This window comes from Cololabis saira, chromosome 13 (genome assembly GCF_033807715.1).
Source record: "Cololabis saira isolate AMF1-May2022 chromosome 13, fColSai1.1, whole genome shotgun sequence".
NCBI lineage: Eukaryota > Metazoa > Chordata > Actinopteri > Beloniformes > Belonidae > Cololabis > Cololabis saira.
This window is the reverse complement of record NC_084599.1, coordinates 44,652,711-44,676,606: the sequence shown is the minus strand read 5'-3', so window position 1 is coordinate 44,676,606 and position 23,896 is coordinate 44,652,711. Positions and strand designations below refer to the sequence as shown.

The 23,896-nt window shown below is 44.1% G+C and overlaps 2 protein-coding genes across 2 annotated transcripts; one reads left to right on the top strand and one right to left on the bottom strand.

Moving 5' to 3' along the window:
• Window positions 1-1,413, top strand: LOC133458829 (nuclear factor 7, brain-like). The gene has a single exon (XM_061739029.1). The coding sequence runs from the start codon at window positions 1-3 to the stop codon at window positions 1,411-1,413; it is 1,413 nt and encodes a 470-aa protein (XP_061595013.1).
• Window positions 1,414-20,403: 18,990 nt separating this feature from the next.
• Window positions 20,404-22,779, bottom strand: LOC133457933 (transcobalamin-1-like). The gene is made up of 4 exons (XM_061737319.1): window positions 22,701-22,779; window positions 22,018-22,162; window positions 20,635-20,771; window positions 20,404-20,552 (listed from the first exon to the last, which is right to left on the bottom strand). Exons 1-4 carry the CDS (start codon window positions 22,714-22,716, stop codon window positions 20,491-20,493), a joined length of 360 nt encoding a protein of 119 aa, XP_061593303.1. The 5' UTR covers window positions 22,717-22,779; the 3' UTR covers window positions 20,404-20,490.
• Between the last annotated feature and the right edge of the window lie 1,117 nt (window positions 22,780-23,896).

Sequence of the window (23,896 nt, the reverse complement as noted above, 5' to 3'; positions counted from 1 at the left end):
ATGGATGAAAAAACTCTTAAAGATTACCTGAGCTGCCAAGTTTGTTTAGAGATTTTCAAAGATCCGGTGTCTCTGAGCTGCAGCCACAACTTCTGTTCAAGCTGCCTGAAAGAGTTCTGGGAAGAAGCTAAAAACAGAAACTGTCCCATCTGTAAAAGAAAATCTTCTAAAGATCTTATTGTGAACTTTTCACTGAAGGGACTTGCCGACTCTTTTCCTGGAAAACAGACAGATGTACAGTATGAGACTGTAAAAGAAGAAAAGGACGTTTGTATGAAACACCCAGGAACAACTCCACTGTTCTGTAGAGACGAACAGAGAACTTTGTGTTCTCTCTGTGAGTTTTCTCTGCACCAGAACCACAAAGTGGTTCCTGTAGAAGAAGCAGTCGGTGAGCTGAAGGAGCAGCTGAAATCTGACTTAAAGTCTCTGCAGAACAAGAGGAACAAATACCAACAAGTGGAGAAAACATATAAAGATGTGGTTCAACACTCCAAGAAGCAGCTGGTGTCCACAGAGAAGCAGATCAGAGCAGAGTTCAACAAACTCCAGCAGTTCCTGAAGGAGGAAGAGGAGTCCAGACTGGCAGCTCTGAGGGAGGAAGAGGAGCAGAAGGGCAGGAGAATCAGCAGGGCGATGAAGAGGATCCAGGAGCAGATCTCCTCTCTATCAGACAGCATCTCTGCTGTTGAAGAAGAGCTGCAGAAAGACGACATGACGTTCCTCAGCAGGTATAAAGCCACTCGGGACAGAGCCAGAGAGCAGAGATCAGTGTCAGATCCACAGGTGCTCCCAGGAGCTCTGGTAGACGAGGCCAAACACCTGGGAAACCTGGCCTTCAGAGTCTGGGAGAAGATGGGGGACCAGGTCCACTTCAGCCCGGTGGTTCTGGACCCAAACACTGCACACCCTGAACTCCATCTGTCTGCTGATCTGACCAGTGTGAGTTATGGAGATACAGACCAGCAGCTTCCTGATAATCCAGAGAGAAACATTAAAACTGCTGATGTTTTTGGTTGTGAGGGCTGGACCTCAGGGAAACACAGTTGGGAGGTGCAGGTGGGAGATCTTCCCAGGTGGAATATTGGTTTGGTTAAAGACTCATTTGACAGGAAGGGAGAGACGTTTGCTTCACCTAAATATGGAATCTGGTGTTTATGGCATGGTGATGGAAAATACACCAATGGTGTTAGTGAGATCGTCACGGTGGAGACGAGTCCCAGGAGGATCAGAGTCCAGCTGGACTATCACGGGGGGACGGTTTCCTTCTACAACACTGAAGACATGACACACATCTACACTCACAAATACACTTTCACTGGGAAACTCTTCCCTTATTTCTGTGTTGGAGAGTCTGGTGATGCAAAAACTTCTGAGATCAGAATCTGTCAGAAAAAGAATAGATTAACCTGAGATAAAGAAAATATATTCATGTGTCTTTAATGTTTTGATGGAATAACTTTTCCAAGATCAGGATTATTTTAAGTAAAAAGTTCACATGTGCAAACAAACGAATCTCAAAACTTTGAAAATACGACACATTTAAATATTATTGTAAAAAATTCAGCGTATTTGTTCAGCGTTGAATAAGATAACAAAATATAAAGGTTTATAAAGTTGTGATTCATTTTATCCAAGTTTGTATTCATGTTATAAATGTGCTGGAATCACTGGGATTAGATTTAATTTTTTACTTTCAAACTTTACTGTTTAAATAAATGTTGTAACCAGTTAAAAATATAAATTAAAAATCCACCATGTTTCTAAATCTGAGAGCTATTTTTAATCAACCTGCTGATTTTATAACATTTTACAACACGAAGAGTAAAAGTCAAATAAAATCCGTATTAAAGAACATATTTCTGTGTAAATGTAAGTGTTCAAAAGTCAGAGTTTATAAGTCGCAAACTGCAACTAAAAGATACTAAAACATGAAAAACTGTTTAAACGTCTAAAAACACAGCTGGTTCTTATGTGAGTAAATGTTTCATAATTGTTGCTTCATATGTTTTTAAATCGTTAAATGTATCATGTATGTTTATTTTATCATTCTTAACTGTGGTTCATAAATACACACACGTACACACACACACACACGTACACACACGCACACACACACGTACACACACACACACACACACACACACACACACACACACACGTACACACACACACACGCACGCACGCACGTACACACACACACACACGTACACGCACGCACACGTACACACACACACACACACACACACACGTACACACACGTACACACACGTACACACACGTACACACACACACGCACACACACACGTACACACACACACACACACACGTACACACACGTACACACACACACACACACACACACACACGTACACACACACACACACACACGTACACACACACACACACACACACACACACATACACACACACACACGCACGCACGCACGCACGTACACACACACACACACGTACACACACACACGTACACGCACGCACACGTACACACACACACACACACACACACGTACACACGTACACACACACACACACACACACACACACACAGACACACACACACACAATCCTTCATATGTGAAATTGATTTTGTTTAAGTTTCTTTCAATCAACATCTGTATTAACCTGGTAAACAAACATGATCTTGATTTATTTTAATTATTTGATATCCTGATATAATAAACTGCATGTAATTTCTATTTGGGGAAAATAAAATATGAATGAAGTGAACTGACTTCAGTTTAATGAGTCTGTAAAAACAGGGAGACACAGGTTTCTATTTAAATGGTCATTTTATTGATAACAGCTGAACACATTTTCTTGAAGTTAGAGAAACACATGTGGCACGTAAAGCCAACGGAGCAACAATCCCAGAATCAGAGAGGTAGAGGATTAATATTATAACACAGAATAAAAGCCAAACTGACAAAAAGAGACAAGTGAAAACTAGGAAGAGAGGAGTGATTGAAGAATGTTGGAAACAGACGGAGCAGCAGAAAGAGTGAAAGAATCTTACGAGAGAGTCCCAGTCAGGGTTGTCAGTGCAGCTTCATGGCTGCTGCAGAAAGTAGATGCAGAAGTTCAGAGTAAAGACAGCAGCTGCACTTGATCTCCTCCCTGATGCTTCATATCTGACAGAACACTGACCTCTAGAGGCCAGAGGAGCACAGTTCAACTTGTTTCATGTACTGATGCTTCATATCTGACAGAACACTGACCTCTAGAGGCCAGAGGAGAACAGTTCACCTGGTTTCATGTAGGACCCAACAATTGCTGACTCTCAGTCCTGACTCCAGCTGTTCTCACTCCTACACCATCGTACTCTCACGGCATACACTTTCATTGCTATGCTGATGATACGCAGCTCTATTTGTCTATGAAGCCGGATGAAACAGAACCGTTAGTTAAACTTCAGGCATGTCTTAGGGACATCAAGGACTGGATGTCCGGAAATTTCTTGCTTCTAAATTCAGATAAAACAGAGGTTATCATTCTTGATCCAGAGCATCTTAGGAAAGGATTAGATTGTGTTGTGATGGCTTCCAGTGCAATTGAGAAACGTTGGTTTTGTTTTCAATCAGGATTTGTCGTTTAAGCCATATATTAATCAGGTTTGTAAAATAGCATTTTTCCATCTCCGTAATATTGCAAAGATTAGGAAAATCCTCTCGCAGAGTGATGCAGAAAAACTAGTTCATGCGATTGCTGCAATGTGTTATGAGCAGGATGTCCAAGTAATTTGCTGAATAGGCTCCAGCTGATCCGAAAAGTAGCAGCACGAGTGCAGACAGGAATCAGCAGGAGACACCACGTCTCTCCAGTGTTAGCGTCGCTCCATTGGCTACCCGTAAAATTCAGAATCCAATTTAAAATTGTATTACTTGCATATAAAGCCCAAAACGGCTTAGCTCCACAATATTTGCAAGACCTGATAGTGCCTTATGTTCCTGGCAGAGCTCTCCGCTCTCTCTCAGTTCCTGATTTACTAAAGGTTTGCGTGCGTAAAAACGTGTGCAAACTTGACATCACCCACAAATCCATGTGCAAGCTGATCTACTAACAGCGTGCAAAGAGGACTGCGCCTCTCAAATGAGCAAAATAGCACACGCTGTTCATTTAGTACTTTTGCCCTGATGAATAATCAATATGGGGCGTACCCGCCAGAAAGTGCTAAATACTGGGAGGGGAAAATGCAAATAGGTTCATTTACCACACGCAATGAGATTTACCAAGCCCGAAAGTAATTGCGGGGATTGTGATTGCGTCTGTATTTAATACTTTCGAAAGGAAGGTGCTAATCTTCCCAGCATTACGCACCGATGGCTGCTGTTATTGTTGTGTTGTGCCGTATTCAGCACCCCTGCCGTGAAAAGCACCCCCTCATACACACTCACACAAACACATACTTAGGAGTTTATATTATATATATTTACAAATATTATGGAAGACAACACAGTAAGCAGGCTATTAATTAATGACATCAATAACCATTTACCCGATTTTTGTTATCTGTGACTGTGATTGTGGGAAAGTATGACTATTGTGGAATCCATGAGCGCATTTAAACATGAATCATTAACACAAAACTAGATGCTAAACAGAACGTGACACGGAATGAGAATATAATTTTTGTCATTGTGTGTACGTTGTCATTTGTAGTAAATTAAACATGAGCATTTAGTCCTTTTTGACATTTACTCGTGAATAAGAGATCTGTGGGTAATATATGTCGACGAGGGGGTGCTTTTCACGGCAGGGGTGCTGAATACGGCACAACACTTTTGGTAATGTTTAAATTTCTTTGCTGTAGTTCATGAATGTGTTTATTTGCCTCTTCCTATAATATTTCTAACTCCACCGCGTCAAATTTCATTTTGCGCTTGCGATCCTGCTTTCCATCCAGACTCTCCATGGCGCAACCGTAAGACACGCAACACCTCATTTAAATACCGCGGTTTGCACCTGTTATCAATTGCGCGAGCATTCTTAGTTGATCACCCGCAAAACACACAACAACAACACACAACGCAATTTAGTACTCTTTATTTAGGATCTTAGTAAATCGGGCCCTCAGAGTGCAGGTTTACTCGTAGTTCCTAGAGTCAGAGCCGCCGCAAGGGGTGTGCGAACCGTGCGACCGCACGGGGCCTCGCGCCCCAAGGGGCCTCGCGCCCCAAGGGGCCTCGCGCCCCAAGGGGCCTCGCGCTGTGGGCCGTTTTGTTTTTGTTTTTTTTTTCCGTTCTTTTTTGTTTTTTTTCCCCTTATAAATACCAACAGTCACGTTCCATCGTAAATTGTAGGCTATAATAATGATAAAATGTGCATTGTGCGGCCAGTGTAGGCTGATTCTTACTTACAACTGTCCTGAACGCATCAGAGCTGTGAGCCAACGCTGATTGTCTGTGTGGCAGGGTGGAGTAGCTGCAGCCACTCAGGCTGACGGGACACAGGTGTGTCCCATCAGCCTCTCCACCCTGCCAGCCTTGATAAGGAGGACTGGGAGACTGCAGCTGGGTCAGGCTGAAGCTGAAGCTGCTGGAGCTGGAAGCACGTGTGTCCTGTGTGTTGGTGAAACTGCTGTAATAAAAGGGTCTGCACGAAACTCCGTGTCTCTCCATCCTGTCGGTCGGGCCCCCGTGGCACTCACACTGCTACACTGGCGCCCAACGTGGGGCCCGAAGAATGGACGAGAGAGGCACGGAGCGGGCCCTGGACACGCTCGCCCGGGCCATGGCGGGCATGGCGGCCGCCTTCCGGGACCAGGGCGAGCGGCAGCTGGCCGCCATAGAAGCCCTGGTGGCCGCGGGGCGACCCACCGCCCCTGCACCCCGTCTGAGGGCCGCCGCAGCAACGCGGGAGGAGCTGGCGGCGCCGCAGCTGATAGGCCGGGAGGCAGAAGCTGCGGGCCGCCAAGCGACGGCTCCCGAGGCGGCGGGACCCGCGGAGCGACCCATCCCTGCACCCCGTCTGAGGTTCGCCGCGGCAGCGCTGGTGGCGCCGCAGCTGAGAGGCCGTGAGGCAGAAGCTGCGGGCCGCCAGGCGACGGCTCCGGGGATGGAGTCAGCGGCGGAGACGGAGGGGGAGACGGAGGCGGAGTTGGCTGGGGAGGCGGCTGCGGAGGCGCAGCCGCCATCAGCGACGGCGGTGATGGAGGCGGACCACCAGCCAGAGCAGGGCTGCGTTGCGGAGGAGGAGGAGGAGGAGGCGGTCCCGGAGGCGGACCGGCAGCTGGCGCAGGACTACGCCACAGAGGAGGCGGTCCGGGGCGCACCGTGTGGCCCGAGGCCACCACGGGCCCGGCCAGGAGAGCGTCGTCCACGGCGACCGGGCTGACGCCGGGGTCGCCCCCCCCGACCGTTGTGCTGGTCGGGCCGACGCCGGGGACGACCCCCTGACCGGGAAGCCCGGAGGGTTCCTCTCCCGCTCCGAGGGGGCGGGGGGGGGGAGTATGCTCGGCCGGACGGACCCCGGCTCGAGTTTGTCGTTGGGGGTGTGTGGCATAGTGGAGTAGCTGCAGCCACTCAGGTGGATGGGAAACAGGTGTGTCCCATCAGCCTGCCAGCCTTGATAAGGACTGGGAGACTGCAGCTGGGGAGGTGGGGTCCTGTGAAGCTGCTGGAGCTGGAAGAACGTGTGTCCTGTGTGTTGGTGAAACTGCTGTAATAAAAGGGTCTGCACGAAACTCCGTGTCCTGTCCATCCTGTCGGTCGGGCCCCCGTGGCACTCACACTGCTACAGTCTGTAAAGCCTGGTTTATCGTTCTGCGTTAAATCGACGCAGATAATACGCCGTAAGGAACGTGGCGACGCGCACCGTACGTGCGCATCAGCGCTTACACTATGCCGTAGGCGCTGCGTTGGTGTAACGCGGAACCATATATCAGCCTTAACAGTTGCAGCAATTTGCCGACTCGGCGAATTTGCGGCCATGAAGGAGATGAGCGCTAAACTTTAACAGAGGACTAAGCATGTACAAAGTTTTGAATGTTACCCCGTTTTCCACGTTACCTGGATTATTTTGGGTTATGGAAGAGTCAACTATGGTGAGTCAGTGTAACCTTCTGAAATAATTTCTGTATCAGAATGTTGTGGTAGCTTTGATCACCTGCCTATTTTAATGTGCTTGTGTTGTTTTCAACTAGACCGCCGAGTCTATTCTCTATTATAGAGCTCAGAAATGATGTTATAGACCGCTGTGTCTATATCTATCTAAATAGATTGTGTAATTTTAGACCAGTTATGTTTTTTTTTGTATTTAAGCTGTATCAAAGATGGAACTGAGTCAGTCCGTGACTATCTGAGTTTTCAGCGCCATGTGATTGACAGCTGCCTGTGTGTGTGTGTGTGTGTGTGTGTGTGTGTGTGTGTGTGTGTGTGTGTGTGTGTGTGTGTGTGTGTGTGTGTGTGTGTGTGTGTGTGTGTGTGTGTGTGTGTGTGTGTGTGTGTGTGTTCTTCTGAACAAGTTTGTGACTTTACTCTGCTTTCTGCAGCATAGGCCTATAGGCTTGGCTCAATAAAAGTGAGAATAAATGTTGATTGATGGGTAGGATGAGGTGTTGTTGAACATTAAAATGACTATCATAAGGACCCATCGAGAATACTCCGCCCCGCCTGTACTGAGACCCACGCTCCGCTACTGCAGGGGAAGGTATCCAGTATTTTGCTAATTGGAGAGTTAAAATTGCGCATATAGACACCCGATATGACCCGAAAAACCCCCCAAAAAAACCCCGGCCATTTCGCACAGGGCCTCGCAAATCTCCCAGACGGCTCTTCCTAGAGTATCTAAATGTAGATTTGGAGGGCGGGCGTTCTGCTATCAGGCACCATTACTATGGAACCAACTTCCAATCTGGGTTAAGGAGGCTGACACCACCTCCACCTTTAAAACTAAACTTAAAACATTTCTGTTTAGTAAAGCCTATAGTTAGTGTTTAGTAAACCTCTAGTTAGTGTTAGTAAACCTTTAGTTAGTGTTAGTAAACATCTAGTTAGTGTCAGTAAACCACTAGTTAGTATTTAGTAAAGCCTATAGTTAGTGTTTAGTAAACCTCTAGCTGGTGTTGGTAAATCTCTAGGTAGTGTAAACTATAGTGTGTTAGAGTCAGTAGTCATAGTTGCAGCTATGGAACAAGACTATAATAGTTAGTCTCAAATATAGCTTCGTGGTAGATATGCTGCAGGGGGGACCGACATGATCCGCTGGGCGGTGCCTCTCACCCTTCTTCTCCTCTCCTCTTCCCTTCCTCTCTTCTCCTTTTCCATTTTTATTTATTATAAGTATCTCATAGCCATCATTTTTGTCCATCATTCCTGTAGTTTCTTGTGCTGGCCCCCCTTTTTTCTCTTTTGTGCATGTTTGCAGGCTGGAGCCTCGGGAGCTGCGTGCTGGCCTGTGGCCCACCCCCCTCTGGTCATTCTGCTGCTGCTTCCACATGCCTGCGTGGATGTCTACTGTGTGCTGCTGACGTCCCCGACCCCCCCCTCTGATCATCCCGTTGCTGCTTCCACCTGCCTGCTGTGCTGTTGACGTACCCGACCCCCTAGTCTGGCCTTCGGCAGGAGGGCCCCCCCTTATGAGCCTGGTCCTGCTCAAGGTTTCTTCCCCCATAAAAGGGAATTTTTCCTTGCCACTGTTTGGCTTAAGGTTTTTCTCCCACTAGGGGAGTTTTTACCTGCCATTTTTTACGTGATAATATCATGTTCTGGGTCTCTGGAAAGTGTCTAGAGACAACTTTTGTTATATTAGAGACTATAAAATTAAAATTTAATTGAATTGAATAACATTATTTGGACATAGAAAACCACTGCAGTCCTCCTCTTGGTGCACAGGACAGGAAGGCCGGCCATCTCTTTCTCACATTGGCTCTCATGCTCATGTCTCAACAAAAATTGATTTAATTTTTGTTGCAGTTCCACAACTGACAAAAAGCCAGTCATTCTCCTTTCACCTACAGTCTAAAATGTTCAACTTTTCAGGAAAAAAAGAAACATATTAACTGCCTGACACAGGCTGATGGCTGGTTTCTCAGCCCTGGAAGGTACTGAAGAGGGGAAACAACCGTGGATGAGCGTCTTTGGGGTCCCAGAGACCCCGTTGGAGGTCCTCTAAAACTCATGAGAACCGGGCCGAGGACCGGGACTTCCAGGCGACTGAGTGCGAGAAAGGCGCACCGTTGTCGGACACTTTTTCGTCGATCACCGGTCCTCGGCTGGAAGTTCCGACCCGAGCCATTTACAATGGGTTGCAAAAGTATTCACCCCCCTTGAACTTTGTGACCTTTTGCCACATTTCAGGCTTCAAACATAAAGATATAAAACTGTAATTTTTTGTGAAGAATCAACATCAAGTGGGACACAATCATGAAGTGGAACGAAATGTATTGGATATTTCAAACTTTTTTAACAAATAAAAAACTGAAAAATTGGGCGTGCAAAATTATTCACCCCCCTTAAGTTAATACTTTGTAGCACCACCTTTTGCTGCGATTACAGCTGTAAGTCTCTTGGGTTATGTCTCTATCAGTTTTGCTCATCAAGAGACTGAATTTTTTGCCCATTCCTCCTTGCAAAACAGCTGGAGCTCAGTGAGGTTGGATGGAGAGCGTTTGTGAACAGCAGTTTTCAGTTCTTTCCACAAATTCTCCATTGGATTCAGGTCTGGACTTTGACTTGGCCATTCTAACACCTGGATATGTTTTTTGTGAACCATTCCATTGTAGATTTTGTGTTATGATTTGGATCATTGTCTTGTTGGAAGACAAATCTCCGTCCCAGTCTCAGGTCTTTTGCAGCCTCCATCAGTTTTTCTTCCAGAATGGTCCTGTATTTGGCTCCATCCATCTTCCCATCAATTTTAACCATCTTCCCTGTCCCTGCTGAAGAAAAGCAGGCCCAAACCATGATGCTGCCACCACCATGTTTGACAGTGGGGGTGGTGTGTTGAGGGTGATGAGCTGTGTTGCTTTTACGCCAAACATAACGTCTTGCATTGTTGCCAAAAAGTTAGATTTTGGTCTGATCTGACCAGAGCACCTTCTTCCACATGTTTGGTGTCTCCCAGGTGGCTTGTGGCAAACTTTAAACAACACTTTATATGGACATCTTTAAGAAATGGCTTTCTTCTTGCCACTCTTCCATAAAGGCCAGAATTGTGCAGTATACGACTGATTGTTGTCGTATGAACAGTCTCTCACCTCAGCTGTAGAGTTCTGCAGTTCATCCAGAGTGATCATGGGCCTCATGGCTGCATCTCTGATCAGTCTTTTCCTTGTATGAGCTGAAAGTGTAGAGGGACAGCCAGGTCTTGGTAGATTTGCAGTGGTCTGATACTCCTTCCATTTCAATATTATCGCTTGCACAGTGCTCCTTGGGATGTTTAAAGCTTGGGAAATCTTTTTGTATCCAAATCCAGCTTTAAACTTCTCCACAACAGTATCTCAGACCTGCCTGGTGTGTTCCTTGTTCTTCATGATGCTCTCTGCGCTTTAAACGGACCTCTGACACGATCACAGTGCAGGTGCATTTAGACGGAGACATGTTTACACACTGGTGGATTCCATTTATCATCATTAGTCATTTAGGTCAACACTTGATCATTCAGAGATCCTCACTGAACTTCTGGACAAGAGTTTACAGCACTGAAAGTAAAGGGGGTGAATAATTTTGCACACCCAATTTTTCAGTTTTTTATTTGTTAAAAAAGTTTGAAATTTCCAATACATTTCGTTCCACTTCATGATTGTGTCCCATTTGATGTTGATTCTTCACAAAAAATTACAGTTTTATATCTTTATGTTTGAAGTCTGAAATGTGGCAAAAGGTCACAAAGTTCAAGGGGGGTGAATACTTTTGCAACCCATTGTAGCGGTCAAAACTCGGGCTGAACGATGCCGTTCTACCCTCCAGAATACTCTAAACTCTCTCATGGTGGTTTCGGACTGGCTGGGCGTATTGCTGCTCCGCACGCTGTTTGCTGTTCAGCCACGTTTTATAGTGTCTGTGTGCGCGTGTGCGTGTGTATGTGTGAGAGAGAACAGTGTGGGAATAGGTTTATTGGTTGTTGTCTTGTGTGTTTGTTGGTTCTGTTTATTTGTATTTTCTTTCATTCAGGAATTTATAGTTTGTTTAGTTTCAGTTATTTATATTCCTTTTGAGGTATTTGTGATTTTGTATATTTTGGGTGGCCAATAAGTCATTGTTGAGCCTAATTAAGTTTAATTTAAGTTTATTCATTTCTTTCTGTGTTAATTTGTTCCCTAACTGTCCTCTGGTTTCCCCCCTCTCAGGTGCTGAGCCGACGGTGGTGGATTGGTGTCCGGTGGTGGTGCCCCTTCCTTTTGTTGTGTGCTGTGTTTAAGTTTTTCACTTTATTTCTTTTATTGCACGTGTGGTGTTTTAAGTATCCCCTCTTAGTTGACCCATCCACACCAGAAAGTCTCAGCCCTGATTGGTCCCCTTTTTAAAATCCCTCCCCTAGTGAATGATTTCCTTTAATTGATCATTTTTAACAAAGAAACATTTGAATAATAAAGCAAACCTATATTTTGTATAATTGAACGACTGTCTCTGCCTCACTTTGTGACATACCTGAGTGCCTTTTCTCTTGAACGAGTGTACTTTGAATTCCCTGGGTGAAACTCCCAGGGTGGCGTTGTTTGGCAACAGTAAAAATCCTTTTAACATAACTTTGACCAAAACTACCTCTTCGTGCCGCCACAATCTGGCGTTGTTGGCAGGATTAAAAACCCTTTTTAAAATATAACTTTGACCAAAACTCCCTCTTCGTGCCGCCACAATCTGGCGTTGTTGGCAGGATTACAATCTGAGAGCAGAGACGTGTGTTCTATTTTTGGTTTGGTTTCCCTTTAGAAGAAAAAAAAACTGTGGCTGTGTTTTTTTGGTGTCTGACTTGTACTGTTTCTTTTTTTTTCAAGGCAAAGCAGCAGCTGGTTTGGTGGACCTGCAACTCCACTTCCCCTTTCCCCTGGTTTCACCTTCACGGTAGGGAAAGTCGTTACAATGGAGGAGGAATTGCAGGAACTAAGAGAGTTAGTAGCTCAACTGAGAACAGCTTTTCGTGGTCCCGTTTTTTGTAGGCGATGTCAGCAACCAGGTCACATCGCCCGTGAGTGTGATGGCGTTCGTGTTTCCACCCGCACTCAACCTCCCTTGTCAGCCTCTCAGCCAAGTAGGCTGCCCCACTCCACCCAGTTACCGGGAAATTAGCACCCACCGTACTGCAGAGCCACAGTTCGGAGGGGGCAATTCCTGGCTCGGTTTCAGGTGCAGGTGACGTGGAAGTGTCCAAGCTCATGTCATCCTGTCCCTGTGTTGAATGCTGCCTGCCTACATTCCCATTGTGAATGTAGGGTGCTCAGACGTGCTCCTCTGTCCCCGTGCTCTGGTTGGGACCTTAGAGGAGGTATATGTGGTGAGTTTGCCCACTGGTGTTACTGAGGAGTCACCTGTGGTGGCTACCATGTTTTCTTAGTCTGCTTCTTCACCAGTGCAGGTGACGTGGAAGTGTCCAAGCTCATGTCATCCTGTCCCTGTGTTGAATGCTGTGGCTGCGCTATTTAGACCATGGAGTTAAGTTTGTTTCTTTTTTTTTTGTGTTGTTAAATTGTCGGGACGACGATTTAATTGCGGGGGGCAGATTGTAGCAGGACAGTCCTCGGTCCTGTGACGTCACTTCTAGTGGGCAGTGACGGTATAAAAGGGGGGTTGCAATACCTGTCTTTCTCTTGCTCCAGGGGGCCGGGCTTCGTTGCCACTTGACGTCCGTCACTTCCGCCCCTGGGTGTAGAGGCTCGCTTGGGTGTTGCTGCATGCTGCTTCTTCACAGGTGCAATTGACGTGGAAGTGTCCAAGCTCATGTCACCCTGTCCCTGTGTTGAATGCTGGCTGCATGCTGCTCACCGCTTGTACCGTTCTGTACGCCGCTCACTGCTTACTGCTGGTAAGTGAGCTTTCTCCTCCCGCGTCTCCCTTCTTGGCGTTGCACACGCAGCAATCTGTGTGTTTGTTTGCAGGTTGCGCATGTGCTGCGCTGACCTCTCTTTCCATGCCGTAATGGCCAGGACTGCCTGATCGGTATGTTGTTCAGTGACAATGGCTTTCTCCGCCAGCCACTTGTAGTTTCTTACGTTATGTTTATTTATTATTGTAGGTTAAAGATGTCCATGTATCCACCGCTAAACCCCTGCTGCTTTGCCTTGCTGGAGCTACTGTGTCACTTTGGAGCTCCGTGACGTCAGACGCCGTTTTGCTGCTGCATGACTGCTTGCTTCTGCTGCTTGCTCGACCTAACCACCGCTGTCACGGCCGACCCGGCCCGTGTTCACTCTGCCTGGCTTGACTGTTGGCTGGCTGGGCGTATTGCTGCTCCGCACGCTGTTTGCTGTGCAGCCACGTTTTAGTGTCTGTGTGTGCGCGCATGTGCGCGTGTGTGTGTGTATGTGTGAGAGAGAACAGTGTGGAAATTGATTTATTGGTTGTTTTGTGTGTTTGTCGGTTCTGTTTATTTGTATTTTCTTTCATTCAGGAATTTATAGTTTGTATAGTTTCAGTTATTTATATTCCTTTTGAGGTATTTGTGATTTTGTATATTTTGGGTGGCCAATAAGTCATTGTTGAGCTTAATTACGTTTAATTTAAGTTTATTCATTTCTTTTTGTGTTAATTTGTTCCCTAACTGTCCTCTGGTTTCCCCCCTCTCAGGTGCTGAGCTGACGGTGGTGGATTGGTGTCCGGTGGTGGTGCCCCTTCCTTTTGTTGTGTGCTGTGTTTAAGTTTTTCACTTTATTTATTTTATTGCACGTGTGGTGTTCTAGGTATCCCCTCTTAGTTGACCCATCCACACCAGAAAGTCTCAGCCCTGATTGGTCCCCTTTTTAAAATCCCTCTCCTAGTGAATGATTTTCTTTTACTGATCATTTTTAAACAAGAAATATTTGAATAATAAAGCAAACCTATATTTTGTATAATTGAACAACTGTCTCTGCGTCACTTTGTGACGGACCTGTGTGCCTTTTCTCTTGAACTAGTGTACTTTAAATTCCCTGGGTGAAACTCCCAGGGTGGCGTTGTCTGGGAACATTAAAAACCCTTTTAAAATATAACCTTGACCAAAACTACCTCTTCATGCCGCCAAAGTCACAACACAAAGACTGAAAATATAAACCTTCTGCTGGCCATAGAAAATATTCTTATAGAGTGGCTGATCAGATTCCCAAATGTAATATAATATTAGGAGGGGATTTTAATAGTAAAGTATTTTCGCGACCATAAGGCGCACATACATTTTTTTTTTTTTTTTTTAAATGTGCCGGGCGCCTTATGAAACAGTGCGCCGTGTCTATTACCTGAATTACGGTAATGTCAGGCCGGCCACCATGAGAACGGTAAAAAGAGAAGGGGGCGGGTGAAGCCGTGAATGAGACCATCCACTGAGCTGTTTAATGCGAAACAGATGATGAAGACTTTTAAGGATTTGCTTGATGTATAAAGTGAAATAACATACAATCAAACTAAGTTTTGCTCCCGCTATATTTTTAAATAAGCACACTTGTGTGTGTGTTCTGCAGCGCGTGTGTGTTTTGCATATCGGAACCGAGGATGCACCTGCCGTGGGTTTGCGGGGTCCGATCGCCGCATCCCCGGGGCAGATCCGGCTGAAATGCCGCTGGTCTTTCCCCGGGAGTCCCTGCTACCAGTCCAGGCGGGCTCTTCCGGTCCCGGCCGGTCGGAACCGGTCACTTTCCCCGGTTGAAGCCGCGGTGATGCGCGCTACTCCAGCCCGACTTCCTGGTTCCCCAAGCGGGGTCCGATCAACCTGGTTCCCGCCCGTTTTGGGAGCAGAGATTTCTGGGGTATGTCTCAGGTCGGATCAGCTTCACTCTCCGAGATTTTCAGCAAAATCTGTCGGTTACAAACCGAGAATGTGTGTTTCGCTGCGCGAAACACACATTCTCATTTATGTGGTGCTTGCCTGCCTCGCGGATGGACAGAAACTGTATGGGGATTTTTAAAAGAAAAACTTTGCATAAGACATTTCCAGCCGGAGTCATTATAAGGGCGAATGAAAAGGGGGGGCTGGATGAAGGGATGATGATCAAGTGGCTGAGACAGGTCTGGAAATTCGGACTGGCGCAGCTGAATTAGCGGAGCTCCTGTCGGATACAACCCGGTACCGACATGCGCGTGTGTGTGAGCGGGACCAGCGCGGGGGAGCGGACGGGGAGCGGACCCGGTCCAGCGCGGGGGACCCGGGACCCAGGACGCGGGACCCGGGACCGCCGCGGTCGGGATCCGCAGCACAACGGGGTATGAAAAGTGTATTTACTCTTGTGCTTGCCTGCCACGCTGATGGACAGAAACTGCCGGCTATGGTGATTTTTAAAAGAAAAGCGTTGCCTAAACAGACTTTTCCAGCTAGAGTGAAATGAAAAGGGCTGGTGGCTGAGACAGGTTTATGTGCGGCGACCCGGTGGTTTTTTTTAATTCTTTAATGCGGAAACAGAATATGAACCTTTTGAAGGGTTTGATTGATGTGAAAAGTGAAATAAAATATCAAACTAAGTTTTGCTTCCGCTCTATTTTTAGCGCGTGTGTGTTTTGCAGCGCGCGTGTGCAGCTCCGTCTTTTGGGTCGGTGCGCCATATGTGTGTTTTAAAACCAAAAATGACACACAAAACTGAGGGTGCGCCTTTCCACACGGTGCGCCGTATGGTCGTGAAAATACGGTATTCTGGATGCATCTATTGATAAAATTCCAGCCTCTCAGCAAACGAGAACTGAACAGAATTCATACAAAGATTCAATTTGATAGACATATGGAGAGAAAACAATCCTAATAGCAGGTTATACACTTGGGGCCTGATTTACTAAAGGTTTGCGTGCGTAAAAACGTGTGCAAACTTGACATCACCCACAAACCAATGTGCAAGCTGATCTACTAACAGCGTGCAAAGAGGACTGCGCCTCTCAAATGAGCAAAATAGCACACGCTGTTCATTTAGTACCTTTGCCCTGATGAATAATCAATATGGGGCGTACGCGGCAGAAAGTGCTAAATACTGGGAGGGGAAAATGCAAATAGGTTAATTTACCACACGCAATGAGATTTACCAAGCCTGAAAGTTTTTGCGGGGATTGTGATTGCGTCTGTATTTAATACGTTCGAAAGGAAGGTGCTAATCTGCCCAGCATTACGCAGGGATGCTTGTTGGTGCCTGATTTGAGGACTGGGGTGGGGATGGCTCAACTTGTGGTGAGGATTCTCCACATGCAGAAGGAGAAATATTTTATTTGAATGTTAAATCGAGTATTATTCAGCAAAAGGTTGCCACAGGAGGCACATTATTTTTGTGATAATAAATAAATCACGTGTTTTCATGGAGAAAAAAGTGTTTCTTATTGTGCGCCTATACTTGTTCTGCAGTTGTCATACCCCGGTGTTGTGCCGTATTCAGCACCCCTGCCGTCCCCTCGTCTGACAAAAATTATATTCTCATTCCGTGTCACGTTCTGTTTAGCGTCCAGTTTTGTGTTAATGATTCATGTTTAAATGCGCTCATGGATTCCACAATAGTCATACTTCCCACAATCACAGTCCCAGATAACAAAAATCGGGTAAATGGTTATTGATGTCATTAATTAATAGCCTGCTTACTGTGTTGTCTTCCATAATATTTGTAAATATATATAATATAAACTCCTAAGTATGTTTGTGTGAGTGTGTATATATAAATATATTGAAGTGTCAGAGTGTTGTTTTTTTTCTTGGTCTACTTATCATTGAATATACGAGGGGGTGCTTTTCACGGCAGGGGTGCTGAATACGGCACAACAATTTGCCTCTTCCACTAATATCTCTAACTCCAACTCGTCAAATTTCATTTTGCGCTCGCAAACCGTAAGACACGCAACAGCTCATTTAAATACTGCGGTTTGCACCTGAATGTCTTCCCACTACACTTACGCAAGGAATAACTATTTTAATTCCTAAACCAAACAAGGACAAGCTATTTTTGGATAATTGGCGTCCGATTTGGCTACTTAATATTGATTACAAAATATTGTCTCTCCTATGGGCCAGAAGATTAAGGTAAGTCTTAGACTCTATCATAGAAGAAATCCATCAGGCTTTATGAATAAAAGACATATAACGAATAATATTACACTTGTCTTAGATATTTTAGATTATTCAGAGTTGGTGGAGGATGATGGACGTATGCTTTTTGTAGATTTCTATTAAGCATTTGATACTATTGAACATCTGTTTATTTTTCAGTCTCTCAAGAAATTTGGTTTTGGAAAATATTTTTTCTCAGCAATAAAGAGTCTATATTACAAAAGTAACAGTGCAATTAGACTAACAAGTGGAGTTTCTCCTAGATTTGATGTTTCAAGAGGAATTAGACAAGGATGCCCAGCCTCCCCGTTTTCTTACCGGTGGCTAAGCTTTTGGCGGATCACATCAAGTCAAGTGAGATACAGGTCATCACTTTTTTAGGAAGAGAGCTCACCGTTACTCAACTGGCAGATGACACAACACTTTTTCTTAAGAATGAAAACCAAGTCCCTATTGCAATAAATACCATAAATGAGTTCTCCAAGGCGTCTGGCCTAAATTTGAATCTCAAGAAGTGCGAAATGATGTCTATTAAGGACTGTTCCGAATCTTCTATTTGTAATATCCCAGTCAAAGAGGAACTTGTTTACCTGGGTATCACTATTACTAAGGACCAACACAAAAAGAACGTCATTGAACTTCAACCCTATCATTCAGAGAACTAAAAAAAAGCTGAACCATTGGCTGCTGCGGGATCTCTCTCTCAGGGGCAGAGTTCTACTCTCAAAGGCAGAATCATATCACGCCTTACATATGCTTCTCTGTCTCTTCATATAGACAAGAAACTCATTACAGAGATAGACAGGCTGCTTCTCAACTTTGGTTGGAAAAATAGAACTCACCATGTAAAGAAATCTGTTCTACTTTGTATGAATATGAAAATGGAGGACTAAATTTGATTGATTTCTGCACTTTAAAAAACACATTTAAGATAAATTGGCTAAAAAATGTATATATAAATCCCCACTCCATATGGAATTTCATATCCTCTCATATTCTGTCAGAATTGGGTGGACTGAATTTTTTCTTGGCATGCAACTACAATATTGACAAAATCCCAACAAAAATGTCATCATTTCCCCGCCAGGCCTTCCTATCATGGTCTCTCATCTTCAAACACAACTTCTCTCCCCATAAATATATTATATGGAACAACAAGGATATACTCTTTAAACACAAATCACTTTTTATTGAACATTGGTTTAAAAATAACATAATATTTGTGGCTCAATTGTTTGACAGGGTTGGTCGTCCTATCCTGCCTATCCTGCAACCATAATAAGAATAATCAAACAAATAGGACTTTATTTAAAGGGATATCTCTTCAGTTCCATACGTGATCCCATATTGGAATAAATATGTAAAAAATATTAACTGGAAGAAGTTCTGGCTCTCACCCAACCAATACCTGGTGACAAACAAAGTTAAAGAAATTTCATTTAAGTTAATTCATAAATTCTATCCTACAAATGATCACATTGTAAAAAGATTAAAAAGATATAACGATTCAAAATGTACTTTTTGTTCTGAAAATTCGGAAACGATGACTCACTTATTCTGGCTGTGCCCCATTGTTCAAACTTTTTGGAGTGATATGTGTAATTTTGTGTCTGAAAGCATTGAAACTGATTTCAAATTATTTTGGAAGGATGTGTTTGGTGTTTTTGACCATGTAACAATTAGAACAAAGCCAAAAGAAACATTTATTATTAATTTGTTGATTATCCTTGCAAAATTCCACATCCACAAATCCCAATTCTTACACAAAAAAAACTATTTTTTTTACTTTTCATTGTGAATTAAATCAGTATCTGGACTCTATTAAGTTTTCTACTAATTCAAAAGCAATCAAAACCATAAATGTATGTAAATGTTTTGGCTTTCTGTTATAATTTCATCCCCCCTGGCTGGTTATAATGTGTTGTGCTTTTTGTTTTCTTTTTTGTTTGAGTTGTGCTCTTTATATGTTGTAATTCTATGTGAAATTGCATAATGTGAAGATTTGTTGTCGTTGTACTAAAAAAAAAAAAAAAAAAAAGCGAGTGAGAGGCTCCGTTTGATCCGAAAGCACGGCCCGGCCCAAGGTGGCGCTCCACTGCTGTCCCGTTTAGTTTCAGGGAGAAGGAGACACACAGAGGAGCCGAGCGGCTGGGAGAACCCCTGCAGGATTGATCTGCCCGTTGGCAGGACAGAGTAACTGAGCCGAAACGGAGCTCTCCCACACCGGGAAAACCCTGGCAGAAACCCGATCAACCCCGACAGAGCCCGCAGCCCCAGATCCGGAGACTGAAAGGCGTGAGGTTTATGTGTTTGGGCGATCAGTGTAATCTAGAGCGGTTCAGAGCTAAATTTGTGTTTAATGAAGTTACTGTTTATATTACTGTGTAACGTCGGCAACTACCGGCATCATCATTATGGTTTGTTTATTTTGTGGCGCCATTTTCTGCCAGTTATTCACATTTAAACGCCGTGTTTTGTCATCCCGTCTGATTGCACGTGGCGTGGCGTGGGCGCCGCCATCTTTAAATACCACAGAGCTCTGCCATCTTTGGCCGGCCGCGTGCAGCCACGCTGTTTTGAACCGTAGATGATCGTTTTGTATCACGTGTTTATTGTTTTTGATTCTCTTTCCATTTATGCAGTTTCATTTTTATTCTTGTTGTTTTTTTTGATAATTATTGTTTTATGTTTTAACGTAGTGTGCCATCAGGATTTATTCAATGCTGTCGCTTTTCCAACTGCTTGACACCTGGATGTGAATAAATGCTGATTGAGAAAGAATGAGAAGTTGTTTGTGTTGTTTTATACAAATTCTGGTCACAGTGGCTGTTTGGCAGAGCTAGAGCCGAACTGCAACGCCTTCAACCGTTATTCTGTAGTGATAATAGTAAGATTTACTACTTTGCGGAATAATAAATATTTCTGCTGTTAAAAGTTATCATTTTTCCTAGAAATCCAGGTGCCCTGATTAGGATTAAGATCATTTTGATCATTCAATTTGATAAATAGTCTACTTTATTAATTATTAATAATTGTTGAATAAAATTATTAATAACTCTTGATAACTGGAACAGCGCTACTGTTGTGGCATAACATAGGTGTTGCAAAACACTTCAGTCCGAGTAAGGGTTTACGCAGCTTCATGCAGGTTTATGCAGGTTTATGCAGGTTTCTGGTTCCTGCGTCAAACACTTCACTTTTCCCAAGATAAATGATAAAAGACAACAGTTGTATTTCTTAAATTCTGGTTTTATTGTCACTCATGAACAAAAGCTGGTAGCTGATCATCCATGAACGTGATGGGCTCTGATCCCGTTTGGACGACCTGATGATTCTTTACCACCTTGTAAAATTTAAAATGACTGCAACGCCTTCCCGGGGAATGTAAGATCCCATACCTGAAGAAATACCCAAAACAGACGTTAGATGGAGACTCACAGGACGCCTGCGAGATCATGCAGATTTTTGTAGTGGACTTGCCAACACTGAGCGGCACAGGCTCCTTATTTGGTTCCTTTTCCAGCAGCTGCCAGTAGGTCTGCTCTTCTTTGTTCCCATAAACACCGTTCACACTTTCCAGGAATGGGCCATAGTTGGGATCCTCTGTGTATGTGAACCTGCAGGATCAACCAGAATACCAAAGGACATCAGATACAAACCAAGAACTAGTACAGAACAGTTTTGTCAGAAAGTCTTTCCCCTGACGGGGATGGTGACTGTCACCAGGAACTCCTCCAACCTGGACTAATGGTGCTTTTACACAAGTTTTACACTTTTACACTAGCACCTACTCAGCACGACTCGACTCGCCTCCACTCGTCTCGCCCTCGTTTGTTTTTAGACACCCAGATCAGCAGTAGGAGGTTGGAGAGAAGCTGCTGTGATGTATTTGATAATGTGATATAAAGGAAGAAGACAACACTAAAGATGTAGAACCTGGAGGAGATGATAGATGTGCTGCTGGGTCTGTGGCTTGTGTTCAATATCAAGTTAATAAAATAAAAATGAGAGAGAGAGAGAAGCTTCAAGCGGCAATGCTTTTTTTTGTTTATTTCTCTCTGCGCTGCTGGAAAGTCAGCTGGAGCCGTGAGCAGCTATGAAGAGACAGAGCTCCTGGTAGATCTGGTCGTTCTTTATCTCCGTCTAGATCTTTTTAATTCTCTCCTCAGCACCAGGTTTATGAACATCTGCACCTCAGAGTTGGATCACCAGCTGTTGCTGGTGGCATAAAATGAACAAAAAGCTCCGTCAAAGTCGCTCTTCACTGATTTCCGCCCCCCGACCAATCGGTGGCCTGTATTGTGATGATGTCAGATGCAGCTGACTCAGCCACTTAGAACCTCGGCAGAATAGTTACAGAAAAGTATTTACTCGGTAGTTAGACGCCTGGTGGGGAAGAACCAAACCGAGTCGAGTCGCGCTGAGTAGGTGCTAGTGGGAAAGCACCATACGGTTACATAAGCATGAGTTTAGTTTTCAGGTAAACACCGGGTGGTTTCATGTGTCATGGTTATGGAAATAAAAAGGCCATTGTGACTAAAAAAAACGTCAGAGTCATCTGAACTGAAGAACCATCCACCCTGACGTCATTGGCCTCCAAACACAACACTGCAAAAACTCAAAATCGTACCAGGAATATTTGTCTTATTTCTAGTTAAAATGTCTCATTTTTAGTCAAAAAAATCTCATTACACTTAAAACAAAAGTCATTACCAGAAAAATAACCAGTGATGAGTCTTGTTTTAAGTGTAATGAGATTTTTTTTTTACTAAAAATTAGATATTTTAACTAGAAATAAGACAAATATTCTTGTTAAGATTTTGAGTTTTTGCAGTGAAGCAACATTTCACGTCGTGATCTCACGTAAACTTGTTGTTTTCCTTCTGGAGCATCTCTAATCCTCCAAACAGGTTTCCTCCAGGAACCACGTGAACGACGTAGTACTCCGTAAGTTCCTGTTGGTCAATGCTGTTCTCCACCACAAGCACAAAGTAAATGTATTTATCATCTGAAGAACAGGAGAAAAATGGTTTAAGTTTTATTTTTCACAACAACAAAAATAATGGTGATAATAACACCCTGCATCTGGTAACTGCATCGTTGTCCCCGACCTTTTCCGCAGAGACAGCTGGACAGGGCTCCAGCAGGCCTCCATCACCAAAAAAAATACAAACACTAGCAATCCTAACCAACCTAAAGCTGGAAAAGCTTCCTCAAATTTACAGTTGTATTTTTCTACACTAATTGAAAACTTGTGGTTGCAGCAGTTTTACATCAGAGCCCAAAACCCCCAAAAGAATAAACAGCCAAACAGCCATCGTACTGTAACTCCTCTGAACACGTTCTATTAACGTTAGGCTGGATAAAAACGTTCAGAGAGGACTGTACATTCTAGTTTTTCACTCAACCAAATAAACAACAAAGAGATAAATAAATAAATGAAATGCTGATTTATGATGGAAATGTATTCTATACCGGCTCCACACTGGGAAGCTGTTATGAATCGTTACAGATGGCATAAGTGCATAAGAAGAAGAAGAACAAACCCGTAGGAGTAGTCATGTCGTCCTCGAGAGTCCGTCTGATGCTCGTCAGGAAGGAGAAACAGGCAGAAGGATCAGAGAGTGTAGAGTTGAAGGTAAGAGTGAACACAGTTGTGAACTGGACGGAGATTTATACAGAGAACAGGTGAGACGGAGGAGGAGCAGGAAAGGAGGAGGCAGGTGGAGCTGATGAACAGGAAACAGACACCAACGCGGAATCTTACCAAAAGCTGTCACACGTAAGACACTTCCCAGAAGTTATCAGGCTCTGCCTGATGACAGCTGGACATGGTGCAAGCATATTTATAGTATGGAAATAGAAAGAGTATACGAAAATAGGTTCCTTGGGGTAAGAATTGATAATAAACTTTGCTGGAAATCACATATAAATAGTGTAAAATCCAAAATGTCTAAAACCCTAGCAATATTAAGTAAAACAAATGATATCTTCTGTCAAAGAGCACAGTTTTTGATGTATTACTCACTCATAGTTCCATACATTACTTATTGTGTGGAGGTTTGGGGTAACACCTAGAAAACAAATACAAACCCTATTTTCTTATTACAGAAAAGAGCTTTAAGGATAACTAAAGCTGCAAACAGCGATGAACAGGCCCTCACACCCTTGTGCACGTTCAGGCAGTGGAAGCTTGTATGACTTCATGTAGATTATTCAGGCCTGGACATTTAGCGGATGAAACGAGCCACGACTCTTTATATCAAACCATTCAAAAGTTATGGCAGAAAGTAGGAACTATCAACTATGGACCAATCAGATGAAGGGGGGGGCTAATTTGCAGCAATTATGTTCAAGGACTCAAAACCATGTCCGATGACACCACCCACGAGTCTTTATGTCAAACCATTCAAAAGGTATGGTAGAAAATAGGAACTAACACATATCGACCAATCAGAAGAAGAGGTGGAGCTAATTAATGCCAATGAAGGTCAAGTACTCAATACCGAGTCAGATGATACCACCCATGACTCTTTATATCACACCATTCAAAAGTTATGGAAGAAAGTAGGAACTATCAAATATGGACCAATCAGATGAAGGGGGGGCGTGCTTTTTTGCATCTATCGTCGCCACTGTAACGCTTTTGACTGAGAAAAGTAATGCGCGTCGTCGCAGGACGGAGATGCACATTTTGATGTATAACACACCTGGGTGAACGTTACGGTTCGGGCCGTATTAA

Excerpts from the sequence above, each read along its gene's own strand:
- LOC133458829 (XM_061739029.1), top strand. The coding sequence starts at position 1 with ATGGATGAAAAAACTCTTAAAGATTACCTGAGCTGCCAAGTTTGTTTA.
- LOC133457933 (XM_061737319.1), bottom strand. Across the intron at positions 20,772-22,017 it reads AAGGAAAACAACAAGTTTAC|GTTCACATACACAGAGGATC; the intron begins GTGAGATCACGA and ends TTGATCCTGCAG. Across the intron at positions 20,553-20,634 it reads GCCTGTGCCGCTCAGTGTTG|GTATGGGATCTTACATTCCC; the intron begins GCAAGTCCACTA and ends GTATTTCTTCAG.